This window comes from Eucalyptus grandis, chromosome 8, assembly GCF_016545825.1.
Source record: "Eucalyptus grandis isolate ANBG69807.140 chromosome 8, ASM1654582v1, whole genome shotgun sequence".
Classification (NCBI taxonomy): domain Eukaryota; kingdom Viridiplantae; phylum Streptophyta; class Magnoliopsida; order Myrtales; family Myrtaceae; genus Eucalyptus; species Eucalyptus grandis.
Window position 1 is genome coordinate 53179701 of NC_052619.1, and position 20493 is coordinate 53200193.

Below are 20493 nucleotides of genomic sequence, written 5' to 3' on the forward strand. Positions count from 1 at the left end.
ATAAAGGAAAAATGACAAATGACTCCTGAATTTTGGCTTTAATGCAATGTCATTCTGAAGTTTTTAATTTATCTAATGTGGTCTTAGAACTATTGATATTAGTTGGGCAAAAAACACTCCAAGTGCAAAACTTGGCATAATGGAATACTTAAGTACTAAAATTTATGAAAGTGACACTTAAGTGCCACTTTTTTCTTATGAAGAATGGGACATTTGAGTATTGCATCCGGCAAACCTCGTCGGAAATCTTACGTGACAATTTTTTATTAATTTTCTCGCTTACGTGGCTCGTTGGAAGGCTGGCTCAATAAAAACATAGAAAAACAACGTCGTTTTGGTGCAATTCTCTTAATGTAAAAATTAATCAAATTAAATATAAAATAATGTTTTTTTTTTTAAAAGAGGAGGAGGAAGGCAGCTGACGGCTGAGAGCTGTCTACCCACTATCACCGGAAAGGTGGGAGAGGGTCGATCGGGGCCCGACGACTCCCGCTGACCAGCAACGAGGGCTTGCGAGCCCTCGCCCAGATTTAGGGTGAGGGTTGCGGCCCTCTCTAGATTTGGCGAGGTCGCCAGCCCTTGCCTTGCTAGGCCAAAGGCTGCCGCTGGTTGGGGCGACATGCGGGTCCTCATCAATAGTCGGCTAGGGTCGTCGGCCACCGACTAGGGTTCGGCGGCCTCGGTCGACCCTCCCCCACCTTTCTAGCAACGATAGGGAGGCGGTGGTGGCGAGGGTTAAGCCTTCAACCGCCAATTGCCTTCCTCCTCCATATATATATATATGAATATTGCTTTAAATTTAAATTAATTAATTTCTATATTAATTATTTACAATGTTGGCACCAAAATGATGTTGTTTTACGTTAAGCTCATCGGAAAATCGCCACGTCAGCATTTTAATCGGATTTTCTCGCCGTTGACACTTAACTAATCTATTTTACTTCAATTTTGGCATTTAAGTATTACTTTTCTAACTTTTGATACTTAATTGTCCATTCGTGCCAAGTTTTGGCACTCATGGTGTCCTTGTGTCGATACTAATTCAATGTTGTTGATTTTGTTTGGTCTATGACCGACTATTTGTCATTTGATGAATGGGTTATGGGTTATGGTTATTCATTTCATGCTACACTAAATAAAAATTATTTTATTACTTATCAATGCATGTATAATAGTAAAGTGTGGTTGGAGGATAACAGTGAATGCGATGTTATAGTTGTTGGCGATATTAGAATCAGAATGTATGATGATATTGTAAAGACATTGACCGGAGTTGAAGAAGAACCCAGTTTCCTCGAGTACTTGGATTTAGTTGATTGTCGGTATATCTCAGAATGTGTAATTTTGAAAATTATTTGAGGTGGCTTGGTGATAATAAAAGGAATCAAGCATTGTGAGTTGTGTGAACTTTAAGATGAGATGGTCACTGAATTCGTCGTGGAAACGTTGAATGCGTCTGTTCTGGGCAATTATATACGCAATGGCCGACCTAGAACGTGTTTCTAGCATACAGCCAAAAGCTTTGACCCAAAACCAAGAAAAATCACACGTCACTTTCGTTTTTTGGGTCAAGTAGCCAAGAGCCTATCCAGTTGTCCTTCGATTTGGACTTCGAAAGCGCTTATGAACAGCACTGGCAATCATCAAGACGCGCATGTCCATTCCTTTACTGTAAGAGATTTCTTCCTCAGTTTTCCTACTTCTCACATAATCCCCATTATTAATCAGCTCATTATGATGAACTTTCTCCGCAAATCAAACTATGCTCGACTTCTTTGAGCACGGGCCACGGTATTGATTTAATCTCTACGATATTTTGATTTTGACTTATACGATCATGAACGGATTAACAAGGTTAATAAGGTGCTCTCCTTTTTCACTTTCGATCGAGCTCAAAATCGAATCACGACCGAGCATAAGGATGTGCACAGCACACGAGTCGCGAAACACATGCATTATGGATCGCATCGAGCCGTGTCGAAAGCAAATCCTCCTCACCAGACCGCAACCAACTCCGCAATCTCTTTTCCCCGTCGCCGCCTAGGCCGCCACCCGTTTCGGTCTTCGATCTTCCCTCCTCCCCAGGTCACAACGATGCAAGAAGCAAATCCAGAATTGGATTATTAACCCAGCCGACAAAAACATGCACCGCCCACCATGCAGAGCGAAGTCCAAGTGTCGAGTGGCAAAAGGCGAAACATCTCTTTCTGTTCCTCGAAAGAGAGACGTCCCCGCGATCCCTATCTGTCTCGGGAGGTCGGGAGGGAATTGGAAACTGGGGCAGGATTTTCTTGACTGGTGGTCGAGACGGAATATCTACGAGGCACGCACGATGAGCCGCCAGAATTCAAGAGTTTTGGTTGTTGGGATGCCCCGTGGCCACAAGAGTGCGATGGATGGTTCGTGCATCTTGTGGGAGATTGGTGGAACGTGGAATGTAAGCGCTTACTTTCACGGCCGATCACTTTGCTTATCCTTATTTTGCGCCCGCGCCCGCCCCCCACCCCCCGGGGAATGGCGCAAGATTCCAACCTTCTGCAAAACGTTATCGCCTATGGCAGTGTTTAGGGAGGACAAGCCTCGCTGTGGCTGGGTGAGGCTCCGACAATATCGCCAAACCTTATCTTTGGCTGGTTGATGAGTTGGTTACCCTTGGCGACTGGCTAAAGGAGGAAGAAGAAGAAAATAAAAAAAGAAGGGAAAAAAGAAAAGAAAATAGTTTGATTTTGAAATTGTTTCCAAAAATAAAAGGAGTAACCTTTTTTATTTCTTAATTCTATTACTAATCTGTTTTGGGGAATAAATCTATGCCTAGAAGTAGAAAAATGAGATGACATTATTAAATGAATTTCTATTTTTTTTAAACTCTAAGGAATAGAAAAATATAAATAGTTAAGAATTGACTAGTTATCAAATAGGCTCTAAGTGTAAAGTATCTCCTCTTTCCTTTGCAGACATAATATCCTAAAACAAATATTGTATTCTCTTTTTATTTTTATTTTATTTGTTTTCCAAATTTATATTTTCGTTATGGTTCAAATTCAAAACATATTTTAAAACAAGTAAAATGAAGAAACTGTAAATGGATCCACTGTAAAGCTGCCTATAGAGTAGGTAGTTGAGGTTGTCTTGGAACTTGCTATAAGCAACATGGTTGCCACTCCCTAAGCACCACGTGTTAAGGTATGACCGTGCACTGAAAGGAATGCCTGGGATGAAGAGGATCAGGCATGGAATCCAGGAAGCCAATGGAACTCTCATTGGTGCGTCGATTATCATTTTGATCTCGCCGAGTACAATAAGAGTAATTTAAAGAGAGCCATGGAAGTTCAACTCAAGAGGAGATAGATAATAAGCTACTACCTTTTTCTTCTTTTGGGTTTTCCGGTTCCCCCGGCGGGGGAGGGGAGGTAAACAAATTTCTTTAATATCAATTAAGTCGGTGTGCTATGGTCCTGCATTTGTTTTATTAGATCAAGAACTCGTTTTGCAGCAGCTTTCCCTGATGCCGGAGTCAGCAATGTGATGACCCAGTCCAATTTTCAAGTTTTGTAATAAAGAGAAACTACCCGATAGGCTTCTTTTTCCTAGAAGGGATGAGAATGAACGTTTCTGGCTTTTGCTTAACCTAACAAAAAAGCGGGCTTTTCTGGGAGACTTGACCACCAGACTGGGGATGGTTATAAGTCAACTTAAGAATTGAACCCCAAATACCTCGTATCATAAGGGTGTCCATCCTCCTCGTTCAAGACCTGAGTTCAAATCACCACACTTATACATTCTCTTAAGATAATTTAAGGACACAAATTATCCGATCACACAATGCGATTCGCTTCTAAGGTGTTTTTGTTAGGAAAAAACAAAAAAGAAGCTCCAATTAAACTACGATGCATGTTGACGAAGACAACGAGCCTCAAAAGATTGATCTGATAAGACTTCACAGCTCATCATGTTCTGGAAGCTCGGAGATGTTCTGGGTCTTCGAAAGTCGGTTGTCTTCGTTTATGTGGAAAGCTCTTGATGTCCTTTTCGAATTTCCTCTGAACGTGGGTCCTATGTTGGAATAATTTTTAGATACAATGAAAATAATAATAATGGTTGGAAATATATTGAAAAAGATTAGAAAATAAAGTCAATTGTTTGATAGGGGTATGTGTGCAAAACGGACGGCACGAACTAAGAACTGTTTGGACCGGACCGGACTGGCTAGTTAGGTCCGGTTCTTTGGAGTGTTGGTCCGGTTCCTAATTTGTAAAAGTGAAATTAGTATCCAGGCGATCCGATTCTTGATTCTGAGGGGGAATTGGAGCGTACCAACTACATATACCCTTTTTGTAATTATTTCTTAAAAAATCTAATAAAATGTAAACTAAACACTTTCTTGTCCATTAGTACCACAAGTTATGGCACAATAACTCTTCATTTATTGTCGCTTCTATCAATATCTTAAAATTTATCACTCTTTCTCATTGTTCTACCACTCTTTAGTGGGAAAAATAAAGTGGCCGATTCCATTAGACTAGACCGAAACCAGATGTGGTCCTGGGATCGAAAACCAAATGGTCCGATCCAACATCCTCTTCCAGCACCACACAACAATGGTATGGGTGGACGAGGTGTGGGATATCTAGTTTCCCATCTCTTTATGGCTTGGTTTGCCTATGTTGATAAGGACTTTTACAGTCCTTTACACAGGTTCAATAGTCTGCTTGGTGACATTGATGGATTAGTGTTGACCCCTCCTAATGGCACTGTGGATGACTTCGAGTCTGGCCCTAATTATGACCAAGAGCCCAAGCCCTAACTGTGAGGACACTGGCTTTTGATGGAAACTATCTTTGGTAACCATCCTTGTAGAAGGAGCTAGGACTAACCCCCTTCTCTTATATCTATTTGTATGAGAATGAAAAATCGGAATGGCCCTCAGAAATGAGCTTGTAAATGAATCATTCCGGTTATATAAATGAAGCATAAAAGTTGTGTTGTATATGTTTGTCTTTTTTTTACTATCTATTTCTTTATTATTGACTGGGCGATTGAGATTGCACGCTTTCTTATGTGCTTAATGGAAAGATAAAATTAATGGGAACGGTGACACCCCTTGGGACATCACAAGTCAATCCTACATAGCAAATGTCACGTTCCGTGGCAAGGGAAACATTTGGGGCGTGACATCCCTTGTATCTATTGGTATTAAAGTGAGATTAATACCTAAAATGATAAGGTGCATGGGAAATTGGGATAGTTAGTTAGGAAAACACCTATTGTTTGTGATTGCCAATTGCTTTCTTAGCTAGTGTTCTTGAGGTCTAATCTTTTGTTGGAACTTGCTTTGCAAGTTTTCCCTAGAACCCGTATAGTTGCAGCATGAGTGCCTGGGAACCAAGGATTTTGAGAGGAAGGACTATTTAGGGCTAGTCAATTCCAAAAGGAAAGGCAAAAGAGGACTCTTGATTAGATGGAATTCTGCAAGCTCAGAATCAAGCCGCTGCTGCCCTTATCAATGCTCCAATAGCTAGAAATGGGTTTGGCAATAGGAATAGCAAATGACAGATGTATGGACTGGTTGAACAATTCCTGAAGTTGCGACCCTCAAAGTTTTTTGGGTCAAGTGATCCCAAAGAGGCCATTACATGGATCTACGAACTAGAGAAAGCTTTTGCATTGTTGATATAACATCCTCAAATTCCAAGTCATGAGAATAAGGTTTGATGGTTGATCATGGGAATCAATGACATAAACCTTAGATAGACCAAAACATGGCATGTTCGGTCATGGACCCGGTCCACCCAACCGAGACTTGGTTAGGGCAAATAACCAAGACCAACTAGGAGGTTTATTTTAAGACATCCAATGGACCAATTCTAATTGAAAAGGGTCATTGACAAGTTTAAGAAGGCTAAAAACTTAGTTGCACTCATTTGATTAAAGTTTAGTAAATTTTGGCATGGACCTTGGTTTTCATAGAATTGTTGATCGTATACAAATATGAACGACTCCTCCAATGAGGCGACCCACTATATTAGTCTTATGAATGCCTTGAATGAATTTTTGGACACAAATTAATTAATGTGGGGACAAGTCGCTGGACAAATGTCAAGATTTGATTGGAGTTTTAGAATCTTCCATAGCTTTTTGACTTAGTCCATTTTTATCCATTTAAGTGCCACATGGCCACATCAAGAGAGAAGGAGAAAACTTGCTCCTTAAGTAGCTCGGAAAAAATATCTAAGCCTTATTTAATAATTTTGGACATTAATTCATTAATAAACATGATGAATTATCAACCTAGATTTCTCTAGAATCTTAGGTAAATCTTAAGGTATGATGGGTCTAGATTATAGCCTTGGTGAATAAGTCAATAACTAACTAATTAGAAGAGGACATGATGCATCAAAAGGCTTATGTGTCTCCTTAGGCACTATAGGTAATATCAAACCTAGAATGAGCCTTGGAGAACAAGTCAATATGTGAACCGATCACAAGTGAACACCAAGAGACTTAGGTGCCAACTCAAGAGAATAGCTAGGCCAACTTGCCTCTTAGGTGTAATTATGAGCTTGTAATAAAACTCTAAGATGAGGTAGCCTATAAATGGGAAGAGCCATTTTCACATTTTAAGGCTTGGCCTTTCTCTCATTTCCTCTCCCTTCCTCTCCTCTCTTTCACGCCCTTCTCTTCCAAGCCGCCCTAGATGCCGACTAACCACCAAAGAAGCATCTTAGAGCTAGGTCCAAAAAGTAGTAAGTAGACTTTCCTAACTCTTCAATAGGGTGATGTGCTATGCGTATCGATTTTTGGGTCATGTCATCATTTGCTTGTGTTGGCTTTGTGTTATTATGCTTGTGTTCTATTTGTTTGTGGTTACATCAAGTAAGTTCATGGTCTTGCATCGATGTCAAGCACACTTGGATGTCGAAGAAAAGTCTCACATGACTATGGACGTGTACTAAGGTGGGTGCATGACCCACACCTGATTTCGGGACAACATTGAGACATGTTTTTACTCGAGACAAGTCACAAGTTGATGCCGAAGCAGGAGTGAACAATTCCAAGTCCAAGTCCAAACCACAAACCTAAGTCGCATTCAACATGAGTTTAATTTAGTAAAGCTGGGTCCGAACCAAGATTCTGAAATTCAAAAAGAAAAAAAAAAAAAAAAACAACAACAACAACAACAAAAACGGGATTCTCAAAAAGTACCAAAATTAAAGGTTAATTAATATCCTTTATCTATTTAATTTTTATTTTTTGAGGTATATAAAAAATGCACCTTTCACTATGATGGAAAGTTTTTTGAGTCATATTTTTGAATTCAAACTCAAATCGATCTAATGACTTAAGTTATTCAAACTTCATAAGAATGTAACCGAACTTGAGTGACTCATGAGTTGAGCTTAACTGCAAATTATGAAATTTACTTCTCTCGGGCTAGAAAGAGAGTTTAAAAAGACGACTTGCTATTATGTACAGATTCTTGAATGCTCTCTAAATACTTATGTTGAACTGGATGCAATATTCCTTTTTAGTTAAATGTACTTATAGTATTTTGAGTCAAGACAATTTGTGTAAAATTTCCGAACTATTTATAATGCGAATGTGTTTCGAACTTCTAACCTTGTAGAAACTTATAGCCTTCTTGAAAATTGTGACATTATCTTGTTAGGAATGCAATTTGTTGAAGAGAAACAATAGAAAAAAGATGACAAGCAAAGTTTTAAGTGAAAAAACCCCTTCGGAATCAAAAGAAAAAAAAAATTACAATGTTGCACTATACAATTTTTACACTATCAATATTAGTTTAACATGAGAATTACATGTACACCATTAGCAATAAAAAGCCTCTATGCTTTAATAGCACCTTCTTATGTCACACTTCATAACTCTATCATTATCTTCCCATAATTTCTCTAAATGAATACATTAGCAATACGATCGTCAGCATTGAATTTATGTGTAAATGAATGAGGAATAGAAGAAAAGGTCCACGAATGTTGAGAACAAAAATCATTGGGCGTTTTCATTGGCTATGTGCAAAGTAAATAGAGTTTATGATCTTAGACAACAAAAATCATGATACATTTTTAATGAACAAAGAGCATGAATGATTTTTTTGATAAATATAAAATAAGAACCCAAATGTATGGTAGGCGCCATGTTCGGTGGCTCTCATGAATTTATACTTGTAGTGGGATATTTAAAAAGGTACAAAGATAGAACAATTTTATACACGGCTTAATTTTTCTTACAAAGCTCATGCACTACTCATTCACTTGAAGCAAATGCCCAAAATAAAAATAAAAAAACATGAAAAGATTCCAACTCACCCCTCAAGTTATTAAAAAATCATAGTGTTTTTCCTGAATTCACGAGTTTAAGTTATGTTATAAGCATACTTCTAACCAGTTAGTATCTGAAGTGTTTGCCGCCTCATGTGGAAATATTTTTTCAGACTTTTAGCACGATCATGGAGTTATGATGACAGATTTATATATTTATAAGTGGACTGATTAATAATGACTTGTGTTGAATATTTTGTGTTAGACGACCATCTCCTCCTACTCTATTTATCTATCGAAACAAAAATTCACGACCCATCGTGAATCGAGCAGTGAGGCCAAGTCGGATCACCCCCAACTCGAGCCGGGGATCCAGTTCGCCGTGAGCCAGGCGGTGGCTTCAATTCGCACGGAGGGGAACGAAAAGTACATTTCCTACATTTTCCCCGCACTGCCTGGCGGGAAATTTTCGCACCACTGGCATAAAACCAAAATCGAAGAAAGAAAAAAGAAAAATTAAAACCAAAACGAAAACGAAAATGAAAAGCGAAAAACAATTCAAAACAGAAAATACGCAAAACGCGACCCCTTCTCCTCTGCTTCCTCCCAGATTCGGACATCCGTTCAGATGAAAGTGGAACGGCTACGATCCTTTCACCATCCCACTCCCTCTCTCTCTCTCTCTCTCTCTCTCTCTCTAGAGCAATCACCGATGACCTCGATCGACCGATCGATTGGCCGGTCGCCGCCGTAACTGGCTTTCAGCACCGCCGTGGCGAAACCCTCGAAGCAGCGGGCGTCGCCCGACGGCTCCGAGGAGCGGCGGCGGCAGCTCAACGAGCCCGGTCGACGAGGAGGAGCTCAAGGCACGTCGGACCGCCCCTTCCGAAGAGGATGACGCCGCCGCGGCAGCCAGCGCCGACGAGAATGTCGAGGCCGAGGAGGAGGAGGAGGACGATGAGGCTCGATGTTCGCCTCAGCCGTTCTTGCTGGATTAGTTGAATCGTGCAATTCCACTCCGATCCTTGACAAATCTCTTGGAATGCTCTGCGAGGAAACCCCAAGGCTGCGTTTGGTCGTCCGGATTTCTAAACGGGATAGGACTGGATAGGATAGGATAAGAAATCCATGGATTTCTTCATATCCCATCAACCGTTTGGTGAACTACGGATTTAAAGTCGGATATCCTCATATCATATCCAATCTATTGTTTGGTGAACTGCGGATTTAAAGTTGGATATGCTCATATCTTATCAAATCTATCGTTTGGTGAACTACGGATTTAATTTTGGATATTTTAAAAACACTAACATTAGGCAAGTACAAATTTGCAGGTTTAATATTCACAAAATCATCCAAAACAATATATCTTTTTCAAATTAACAGATTCTCATTGAATTTCATGATTACGTATCGTAATAATCTTTTACGTTCCTTTGAAATAATCTTTTGGATACCCCTTCAACGCCAAATGTTTTTAGAATAACCTCAATTTCAATATATTCACTTTCAAACATGAATTCTTTCTCTCTTACAAGTTTTTTATTTGTTTCCATTTTGTTACAGGTCCAATACCAAATCATGCCTAGGTTTTTTGCCAAAGAGACAGAGAAACTATTTATGAAAATAAAAGACAGAGGCAAATAATATTATAGATAATGGTTTTCTTGGCAATGAACATAGAGATAAAGTTTCAAGCCATATCCACCTCTTTTCAAGTCATGGCTACGATCGAAAGGTCCAAAAAGATAACATTAAAGCTTAGAGCTAACCCCAAAACCCTTTAAAAAAAACATAAAGAAGAAAAAAAAAAAAAGTATGGAGAGAAAACATATCTCCTACAAACTCATAAACAACTCATCATCACTCATTCTCTTCTCTCATCTCTTGGAGAAGTAATTCCACAAATGCTTTCCTGTCTTCTCCTTGAAATCCCAAAAATAGATGAATATTCTCGGGATCCTTCACAATTTTTCTACATAATTTTATTCTATCCATAGTACCTAAAGACATTTGAAGAAGCTCCTCATTGATTTTTCGTTTGTCATTATCCAAATCCTTGGCATGTCCGATGCGGCTAGCGATCATCTCCATTCTCTCGTTAGCCTTTTCCAAGAATGAGCCAAAAGTTCCTGCTATCTCAACTAAGCCAGCAGCCCATTTGTCACTTGCTTTAGCCCTTTTTCTTCTTGAAGAATCAGAAACATTTTGTGCCTGAGAAGATGATAGTGGCGGTGAGTTTTGACTTACACCATTGGTTGCCACATTATCATGATTTTCATATTCCTCATGATCTACAGCCGCATGAGCTTCTGAAGGGTCTTCACTGAGATTTCCTTTGGCACGATCTTTTCCAAATATGTTTGCTAATCGATCATATTGAGGGAAGGACTTCCCTCTCAAAGAAGCAACTCCTGGATAGGTCTACAAAGAAAATTATATTATTTTGTTAAAAATGAAACAATTAATAAAGAAGACAAATGAGAAGAAGTGGCACAAACCTTGCAATATTTTTGCCAACTATCCTCAGAATGAATATCGACACAATGCTTTTCATGGTCCCACCCAAAGCCACTTTGATTCCTCAAGTCATATATCTGATTATACAACTTTTTCAAGTTTTTCATTTTTGACTCTATGTGAGGATTACCCTTGATGCCAGAATGAGGGAATTTTTCTTCAAACCACTTCTCTAACATAACCATGTAACCACTCTTGAAGCCGTTATCGGCTTTCATTCCTCGCGTAACTAATTCTTCAAGACTATCTAGAAGTGCATTTTCTTCATCTATTGTCCATATACGTCGGTCTCTCTTTGTTCCCCTTCCTTGAGTTTGACTGAAATTGCTACCTTCCATTCCTAAACAAAAAACTATCTCAGCATATATGTTGATTGAACCACTCCCAGATTTCTTAAAGTAACAAAAAACAGAGAAAAAGAAAAATAACTCAGCATTCAATTAGCCACGATATTCAACCCACACAACAAAATACAGGGATCTCCTTCATATGATAATATCTTGCAATTTCTACTAAATACAGGGATCTCCTTCATTACTTGAACTTCTCTTACTAGAAAGAAATTTACTTGAGATTTACCTGGAGTGAGAAGATCAATACATAATGTATGACCTATAAAGGCATAATCAATAGGGAACAGAGGATCAGTACAAGGATTCTGATCAATGCAGGAGTATGCGATCATGTCGGGAGAAGTCTACATTAGCATTCAATATTAGAATGCAACCCACGCCTTTTAATCGGACCCACGACCATACTCAACAAGAGGACGTCAAGCACGGCCAGATCAATGTACAAGAGGTTGCGAGAGTCACAATGCCACAACTTAAGCAAGGACTGGGGCCCTCTTAGTTTCAGAATAAGCTCGGCATAATCTTCCTGCTCAGACCTTTTACTTTCAAACATCACATCCAAGTCCGAACAATCGAACAATCGACAGAAAACCATAATTCAGGCATGACTAACGACTGATCACTAATTCCCAGACAGAGTATAAGCAGCATTTCCTCCACAATCAAGAGACCGTTTGAGCAAATGCAAAAGACTGATTTTTTATGCGGAATCTTGAATTCGTGCAAATTTCACCCTATGCGCAAAAAATCAGCTAAAATGGACCAACTGCCACAAGCCCAGAACCATGAAAGTAAGATTGACATGTAAGAAATACTCTCATCAGTTTCCTCTGCTGAATGTCATGAAATAGAGAGCTACTCCGGAGGATAGATCAATACACATTAAGCCACAGTCCGACAAACCATCATAAAAATAAAAATAAAAAGCTTTTTCCCCCATCGAAGTAAGAACTTTGAGGAAAAGTTGAGAAAGTTCGCACTTTTCCTCTCGCTAAGCTATCGTTGCCCATGGTCAGCTCTGTGAAGAATGAAAGCCAGCTACAGCAAGGTCACTTTTCTTTTTAAGAAGAGGAGATCTAAAAATAAAGAATATTGCTGATAGTCTCTTGCTTGAACAGATTGACCCACGGCATCGTTATGGCCACAATTTGCATCTCTCATGTGCGGTTGTCGTGGGAAAGGCGTTGGGGGAGGGAGGGGGGTTTGGAGAAGGGAGAGAAAAATCACGGCAAGACAGGAACAATTGCGAATCTTTTGAGTCAGCCACCATAGGAACATTGTCGATTCTCCACAATTATTTAATTATCTCACAAAGAGAGAGAGAGAGATGCAGTAGCCTTGGAAATCTGGGTATTGAAGAACAGAACCAAGAACGAACAATTCGCGTTGAAGATATCAAATATTTTGCACAAAAATAGAAAGGCCTTTATAAATCTACAGATTCAAAACTACCAAGAAGACGATCTCCAATCAACCAGCAAAAAAACCTAGAACTACAATTCTGACGACGTAAGCTGAAACATAGATGAAACAGAAAACAATCCACAACTACTTTAGAAATCAACGTTAGAGAGAGAATGATTATTTACCTTTGAAAATTCGTCGCTTTCGTAAAATTTCGATGAGAATCGGAGAGCTATTGAGAAGAAGGCTTCAACGTCGATAGGAAACAGAAAGTCGTCTGTGAGTGAACGACGGAGAAAGAAAAAAAAAAGCGTAGGGTTTTATGTTCGGATAAAAGAAATCCTATCCGACCTTATCCCACCCCCTCGGATTTTTTATCCGGTCTATATCCCTCCTATATCCGACCTTATCCTATCCTGCAGCTACCAAACATGGGATAGGATAAAACATATCCTATCCTGGTTTTTATCCGGTCCACCAAACGTAGCCCAAGTGTCTGGATCGTAACAAAGGGCTTCAAAACTTTTCCATAGGAAAAAGGATGTCAAATAGCACGAGTATATCGACAAATTGAGGGTCGCAACGCAGACAAAACGACAATAATAATAAAGGACAAGTTGATTTTATTCATTATAAGATTTCACATAGTTAACAGTTAGGTGCTTTAATGGTGTACTACATGATGATGACGACATCCTTTTCAGGATCAGCAGCATGGAATCAGGACAATCGGCATGAAAGTGAACCTGAAAGCAGTATCGGCCGTGCCGGGCTGCAATGGCAAGTTATTTTCTTTCAAGAGCTTCATACCTTGCCGCATGAGTGGAGCATCTTTCTGCTATTTAGCATAAGGCTGCATTTCCAAACCCCAAGTTAACAGAAGAAATGTGTAAGTAAAACAAAACGAAAGAAAATCACTTGATATAATCATATAAGTACATATAATCATTATAGATATATGGTCTGTAGAGTCAATTGTAGGGGTCAAATCATAGATATTATGCTTCCACAAGGCCTTCTTGCCTACAATTTTGTCAGCCCTTAGTCTCTATCATCAAGGACTAAGTACCCCGTGGTAAGGATTTAGAGATATAAATGCTGATTAAATTATGTATTCTCAAAGACAACTAATTGCTGTAATCTCCTGACATGAGAAACGCTGTTGGAAATGCAGTTTGATTTGATTTATTTTGCTTGGAAACAATGAAAAGCTTAATTACTAGAATTAGCTCAAACGCATAATCCCTCAAGCTATCAGTTCGAAAAAACATGTTTTGCCCAAATTGAACGCTCTCTGTTGAGCTTCAATGATGAATCAAATAACTTGAATTGGAGTTGTCATTCAAGAAATAAAAGGCTTATAGAATAAATGGATTACACATATTAAGTTGGATTGAGCTTAATAGTGCCCAATCATAGACAAGTTCACAAGTTTGCACTGAAAAATAAAGATATCATGATTGACACTTTTAACCAATTTAAACACAGATAAGCATGATGAGCAAATTAACATGTTACTCCCAGAAGACACGTTTATACACATTCGACAATATTATATGTATTTTAAATTAAATGTGGTTTCAGAAAATTAAATTTGACAAACTCTTTCTTAAATTGACAATTAAGAACATGAAGCACTCGACTAGAAAAAACGATTCAACATGATTCATTCTATCACTGAATCGTGTCTCCCAACATCAGATTTATACAAAGCAAACACAATGAAATCAATAAAAATACGACATCTCTATATTTATAGGCACAATCTTTGACAGCATAATCAATCCTGATCTATATATAATCTCTGCTTCAACTTTGATTGCACCAGGTACCCATCCGTTTGAGGAATAATGCTTTTGGTTACTCAATCTATTTCTGATAATAAATACTAAAACAAAAACACATGTTTTTTATACTCGGAGTTGAATTAACATTCTTCTCTCGCCAAAAAAAATAAAAATAACATTTTTAATTCTACCCCAAATTCTGATAACATTATTTCCTCTTTAATTTTCTTATGCCACATCACATATTCTTGGTTCATTACCAAGACCATAACCGATCAGTATTCATATTACACCATTTCTACCTTGAAATCTGAATTTGACTAATTATATTTGTGCTTACATTTCTTTGGCTTTGAACTAAGTTTGCAACAGACTTAAACTTCAGCATTTTCCTTTTCCAAGTGCGCACATTAACAAATCCCTACCCTAAGAATAGTAATTGGGCCATGTCGGCCGAGACCCAGCATAGACTGACCCTCTTGGGCCCAAGCCCATGAGGGGCCGTACCTAGTCAGCCCCGTTAGCAATAAGGGGCTATATCAATATGCCCAAGCAATGGCCCAAGGCCATTTTCATTTTCGGGGTGATTGTATTCGGAACAAAAAAATGAAGGTAGTGACAGTAATTGAAGATCTCAATGATGATTTTTCGTGAACTTAATTATGAAAAGAAATTCCTTGGGAAAAGAAGGGGCAAAATAGGAAGAAGAAGTTATGAACTTTTTATTTCCACCAAAATGCATCCTCATGGTTTTTTTTTTTTTAATTCTTGTACACTTCTTTTGACTAAAATCTTGTGGATAGCACAAAAGACGTGCTAAATGTATTGGCGGCTCTTCTTTTCCACATTCGCAATGGTCACATCTTCTTTTTCTTTGCTTTATTGCTTTATACCTTCTCCATCATCACTGTGCTTTATACCCACTCCCACCTTGCATGCTTCTTTTGACTATAATCTTGCTAGCCATTTCACCATCAATGACGGTTTAGGTCCCCAAAAAATGTTTTTTTTTTTTTTATTATGACTTAGACTTCATGCAATGTGAACCAACGTTTGGAAAAATCGCTACAATGTTGATCTAGGACTGTCCATAGACTTTGATTGATTACGGGAGCTCTCAACCACTACAATTAGGACATCAAAAGAAATTAAGGAAACATCTTGGAATCGCTAATGAACCTTATTTTATGCATCAACTTGTTGAACAACTTGGAAGAATCCATCCATATTATTTCACTGATGAACCTTATTATATATATTAGATGTTGAAAAAACTGCATTATCAACTTTGACAAGTTGGAATGATGTTGCCACATTCTTATAATTCTAACAAATTGGTGCACGACTCTCTGTATATTTAGCCAATCCCCATTTTCCTTGTATCTTCCTATTTGTTTCTCATTCTTATTTCCTCGGTATTATCAAAACATATAAATTAATATAGAGCTATCCACAAGTGAAAGGCTTCTCTACGATATCCGTGGAATGTGGGCATCGGATGGATGGTTATTACCAAAATCATCTTTAATCACCCGATTGAGCATTTTTGCATTCTTTTTCAATATCCGAGAAACTTAAAAATCAACGGTGTCGAGTGCTTGCAAAATCATTTCATCTCTATTTTCTTGTAAAAGGAAATTGACAAGTATAATGAACATAAATGAAGGTATTAACAATTAAAATATGCTATCTAATAAAAGAGTTCCCCTTCTTTAAGTTGATATCGACAAAAAGAATCATATTGATGCATTAGTGAGCGCACATGACTGGTTGGGTACAATAACCAAATGCGCTTCTTCTAACATCAGCTAATGTCTAGCTAAATCTAAAACATGACCCGAACCACTTAATTTTAAATGAATAGAAATGGAGCAAGTTCTTTTTTTTTTTTGGCCATCTTTTTCCCTTAATGATACATCTCTGAAAGTAATAACCAATGGAGTTGAGAGCCACATCTTTGAAAAAAATATCTGAATGAGAGAATTTTCATACTTGAGATCCAGCAGGAAATTATGTCTTCTATTAATCGAAGTCTATGAGCTTAATACCCTAGTGCTAATGCTTTTTTTTTTAGACTTAGACTTCATGAGATGCAAACAAATGTTTGAAAGAAATATGTAATGATGTTGATCTAGGACTTTCCAAATATATTGATTGATTACATGGGGGCTCTCAACCACCACAACAAAAGAAATCAAGAAAGCATCTTGGAATCGCTGATGAATCGTATTTTATGCGTTAGGTGTTGAAAAACTTGGAAGAATCCATCCATTCGTCTTGGAATCACTGATGAACCTTATTTTATGCATTAGGTGTTGAAAAATGTGGAAGAATCCATTTGCATTATTGCATTGATGAACCTTATTTTATGTGTTAGGTGTAAAAAAAAAAAAAAAATTGCATTTTCAACTTTGACTGGCTCGAATGACGTCGCAATGCTATTATTGACCAATCCTAGCAAACTGGTCCACTACTCTCTACATATTTAGCCACTCCAAAATTTCCTTGTAACTTCTTATTTGTATCACATCCTTGTTCCCTAGCTATTATCATAAACATATGAGTTGTCCGCGAGTGGCAGGCTTCTCTGCAATATCCATGGACTTGATGGTATTAGACAATTGAGCATTGTTACTTTCTAACATCCTTAAAAAGGAAATTGACGGGTATAATGAATATTAATCAAGGGATTAACAATTAAAAAATTTGTTGTCTAATCTAGGAGTTATCCTTCTTCTCGATGATGCAGACAAATAAGATCATATGGATGCACTTGTGGGTATACATGATTGATTGGGTACAGTAACCAAATGTGGTTGCTCTGACATTAATAATTTTGAGCTAAATTTGAAAAATGACCCAAATAATTTAATTTCGAATGAGTAGAAGTGCATCAAGTTATTTTCTTTTTGCCTTGTTTTTCTCTTTATAATACATACCCGAAAGCATTAACCAATAGAGTCGAGAGCTGCATCTTTCGAAAACATCTTCTAAAAGAGACAACTTCATGAGATTCAATAGAAATCGAGTCTTTTCTAATCAAAATCTATGAGCTTAGAGTCTTCTGCTAATGCATTTTTTTTAAGACTTAGAATTTATGCCATGTGAACAAACATTAGAAAGAAATGCTCAACGATGTTGATCTGGGATTGTCCAAATATATTGATAGATTACATGGGAAGCATCTTGGAACTGGTGATGAACCTTATTATATGCATTATGTGTAGAAAAATTTGGAAAGATCCATCCATATTATTTCAATAATGACCCTTATTTTGTGCATTAGGCGTTGAAACAACTAGATTATCAACTTTGACGGGATGGAGTGATGTACCCACGTTATTATTGACCAATTCTAGCAAGCTGGTCCATAACTCTGCGTATTTAGCCAATCCCAACTTTCCTTGCATCTTTTTATTTGTATCACATTCTTATTCCCTCGATATTGTGGCAAATAGAGCTATCCATGAGTGGAAGGCTTCTCTATAATATTCTTGGAATGTGTGGCATTGGATGGACTGCTATTGCCGAAAACATCTTTAATTATATTTCACTTGATTGAGGATTGTTGCTTTCTTTTTCGATATCTGAGAAACTACAAAAATAAAGGGCATCGAGTGCTTGCAAAATCAATTAATCTCTTACATTCTTAGAAAGGAAATTGGCAGATTTAAAGATTATTGATGAAGGGATGAACAATTAAAGATAGGCAGTCTAGTAAAAGAGTTCTCATTTTTCTCGAGAATGTGGATGAAAAGAATCATATGGATGCAGTTGCGATTAGGTACAAGGAGCCAATTAATTATTATCGCTACTGGAAATAAAGATGTTCTCAACACTTCCGAATTAGATTGCAGTATGAACTTAACGGCATTAATCCCGACCAAACTCTTCAACTTTTATTGGGAAAAGTTTAAAGTCGACTGTAGTCCCTTTCACAATCTTGGGGTGGGAAACCAAGTATTCATCTGTTGAGAGCCAAAATCTTGAAAAGCTAGTGAGGGAAGTTGTTGCCTGTTGATGAAATCCATATATCCGACGGAACTCAATGTGAAGTTTCACCCTGTTTTTTTTTTTTCAAAGAAATCGTTAGAACAAGGTAGAAGGATTTATTTTGCATATTGGAGCATCATACGCAATGTTATTGGGGTAAAAGGCTTTTTTTTATTCCTTAAGAAACCAGATTGTCTCTTTTTTCCTTTTATGCAGGGCCATAAATATGAAAATTGCATTTCATCTAGGGTGTGTTTCACGGAAAATGAGTGATTTAGAAAACATTTTTTTAAAAAAATTCTTTTATCGTTTAGTAAAATTAGTCAACAGAAAATATTTTCATCATCGTTAACAATCTAGTGTCTAATTATTTTTGTGGACGATGAAATTTTTTTTCCATCCATGTATTTTTCTAAATGATACAAATGATCATTTTTCTGAAAATGTTATCCAAATCACTCATTTTCCACAAAGAGAACGCAACCAATGTGTGCTCTCTACATTAATACTTAAATAGAACTTGCTCATCAGTACCCAAATGTTCTTTTGGGACAAAAAACTTGAAAGGCTTGCCTCGGTATTTCCTCGTTTGTTATGGATCACAGATCTTTGGGAGTATGCATTTAATTGATTACTTTAAAGTACTAGCTAGATAAGTTGCCAAATCATCTCAGAAAGATCCGTGGGTTTTTTAAAATCATGTCCCTAAGAAAATAACTACCGTCACCGCCACAATTAGAATTGGAAAGTCAAGTTAAGTCTGCAAATATCTCATTATGGACTCTCTGTGGTAAATTGAGTAATATTCTATCTTGCAATAAGAGAAACAACCCAAAGTTTTTAACAACATCGCTTACGACGTTTATGTATCCCACATTGTTTGTCTGCAGGATTCATATGCTCTTTATACACTTATCGGGATTAAGTCCTGCTCCAATTTATTTCGCATGTACAGACATTTGTCAAATTCTACGTGCCTTGCTTCTAGGTTAAATGGCTAGAATGTTCTCGGTGTACAAGGATTCGAACAAAAGATTGAAGAGCCACACCTTCAAAAACGTTATCCGAAACACTTTATTAGTTGAGATTTAGGAGGTGTCAATTGTGTCAATTATCCTAATTGAAGCGGATTCCGAGTTTGATCGGTGAGGATAAATCAGAGTCCGTGCGTTTTTGGATGATGAAGAAGCTCGAAGAACGTATACTTGGAAGTGAAAGTACCGAATGGAAGTTGCTTGATGTATATGTAGTACCGAGGCTTATTTCGAAAAGTCATGTCCATCTAAATTTGTTAGACTTGCTAATGAGCACGTTTCCAGTGAAACCATTGAAAGCTTGACATATAAAGCCAATAAAATAACAAAAATTATAATCTCAACTGAAAGGCAATTTTATTGGTCAACGGAAATTGAACTGGGAAATGGAAGTTAAAGAAAACTCCATTACTCATAAAGAAAGTGGGGGTAGCCTTTGATACGTTTTCAAAATGTAATGTTTAAGGAAATACATTCGTAAAACTCAGATTAAATTTATTAAATTTATAAAATCATATTTGATTAATAATTAAAAGTTGGAATTTGAAATTCGCATCAGTGGAATTGGGATGCTAGAAAAAAAAACTCAAATTAAAATAATCTCTGTTAGAAATGGCGAGCAAAGTATAAAACATGTTAAGATAAAGTAAACCGATGGTCTAATTTGAAAATTAGAAATTAGTCCTGAAACTAGTATTGGGCAATGTTTTAAAGAATTTATGTCAATAAGAGAAAGCAAAGGTCCGTATGTCTTCAATGACTTACATTTATCAAATACGATATGACAAAATAATTTGCACGCTTTTGTGCTTTTGTTCGAAACTATATATATTCAATTTAATGTTCTTTGTAAGCAATCGAATAAATAGTCGACATTAAATAAGATAAAAAGGAGGATATTTGATATAGCTTATTTCAGTAACTACACTGACAATTAAATCAGCATAATTGAATCTATATATATACGAATGATCATAGTTAAAGTAGAGAAAATGATTGCAATGGGGCATGCCACATAGCTCATGTTTGCGCATAGGTTTGCTAGACCCACTTGGTGTAGCAAGAGTATGAACTATCTACTTGAATGTATCTTGCATATTTTAATACTAAGACTTTATGCAAT

The 20493-nt window shown here is 37.4% G+C and overlaps 1 protein-coding gene across 1 annotated transcript; it reads right to left on the reverse strand.

Annotated features, from left to right (window-relative positions):
• Window positions 1–9900: 9900 nt before the first annotated feature.
• Window positions 9901–12833, reverse strand: LOC104415637. The gene is made up of 3 exons (XM_039300387.1): window positions 12742–12833; window positions 10781–11139; window positions 9901–10703 (listed from the first exon to the last, which is right to left on the reverse strand). Exons 2-3 carry the CDS (start codon window positions 11135–11137, stop codon window positions 10143–10145), a joined length of 918 nt encoding a protein of 305 aa, XP_039156321.1. The 5' UTR covers window positions 11138–11139; window positions 12742–12833; the 3' UTR covers window positions 9901–10142.
• Between the last annotated feature and the right edge of the window lie 7660 nt (window positions 12834–20493).

Coding starts and splice junctions, on each gene's coding strand:
- LOC104415637 (XM_039300387.1), bottom strand. CDS start 11,137: ATGGAAGGTAGCAATTTCAGTCAAACTCAAGGAAGGGGAACAAAGAGA. Junction 10,704..10,780: donor GTTGGCAAAAATATTGCAAG/GTTTGTGCCACT, acceptor TTTTCTTTGTAG/ACCTATCCAGGAGTTGCTTC.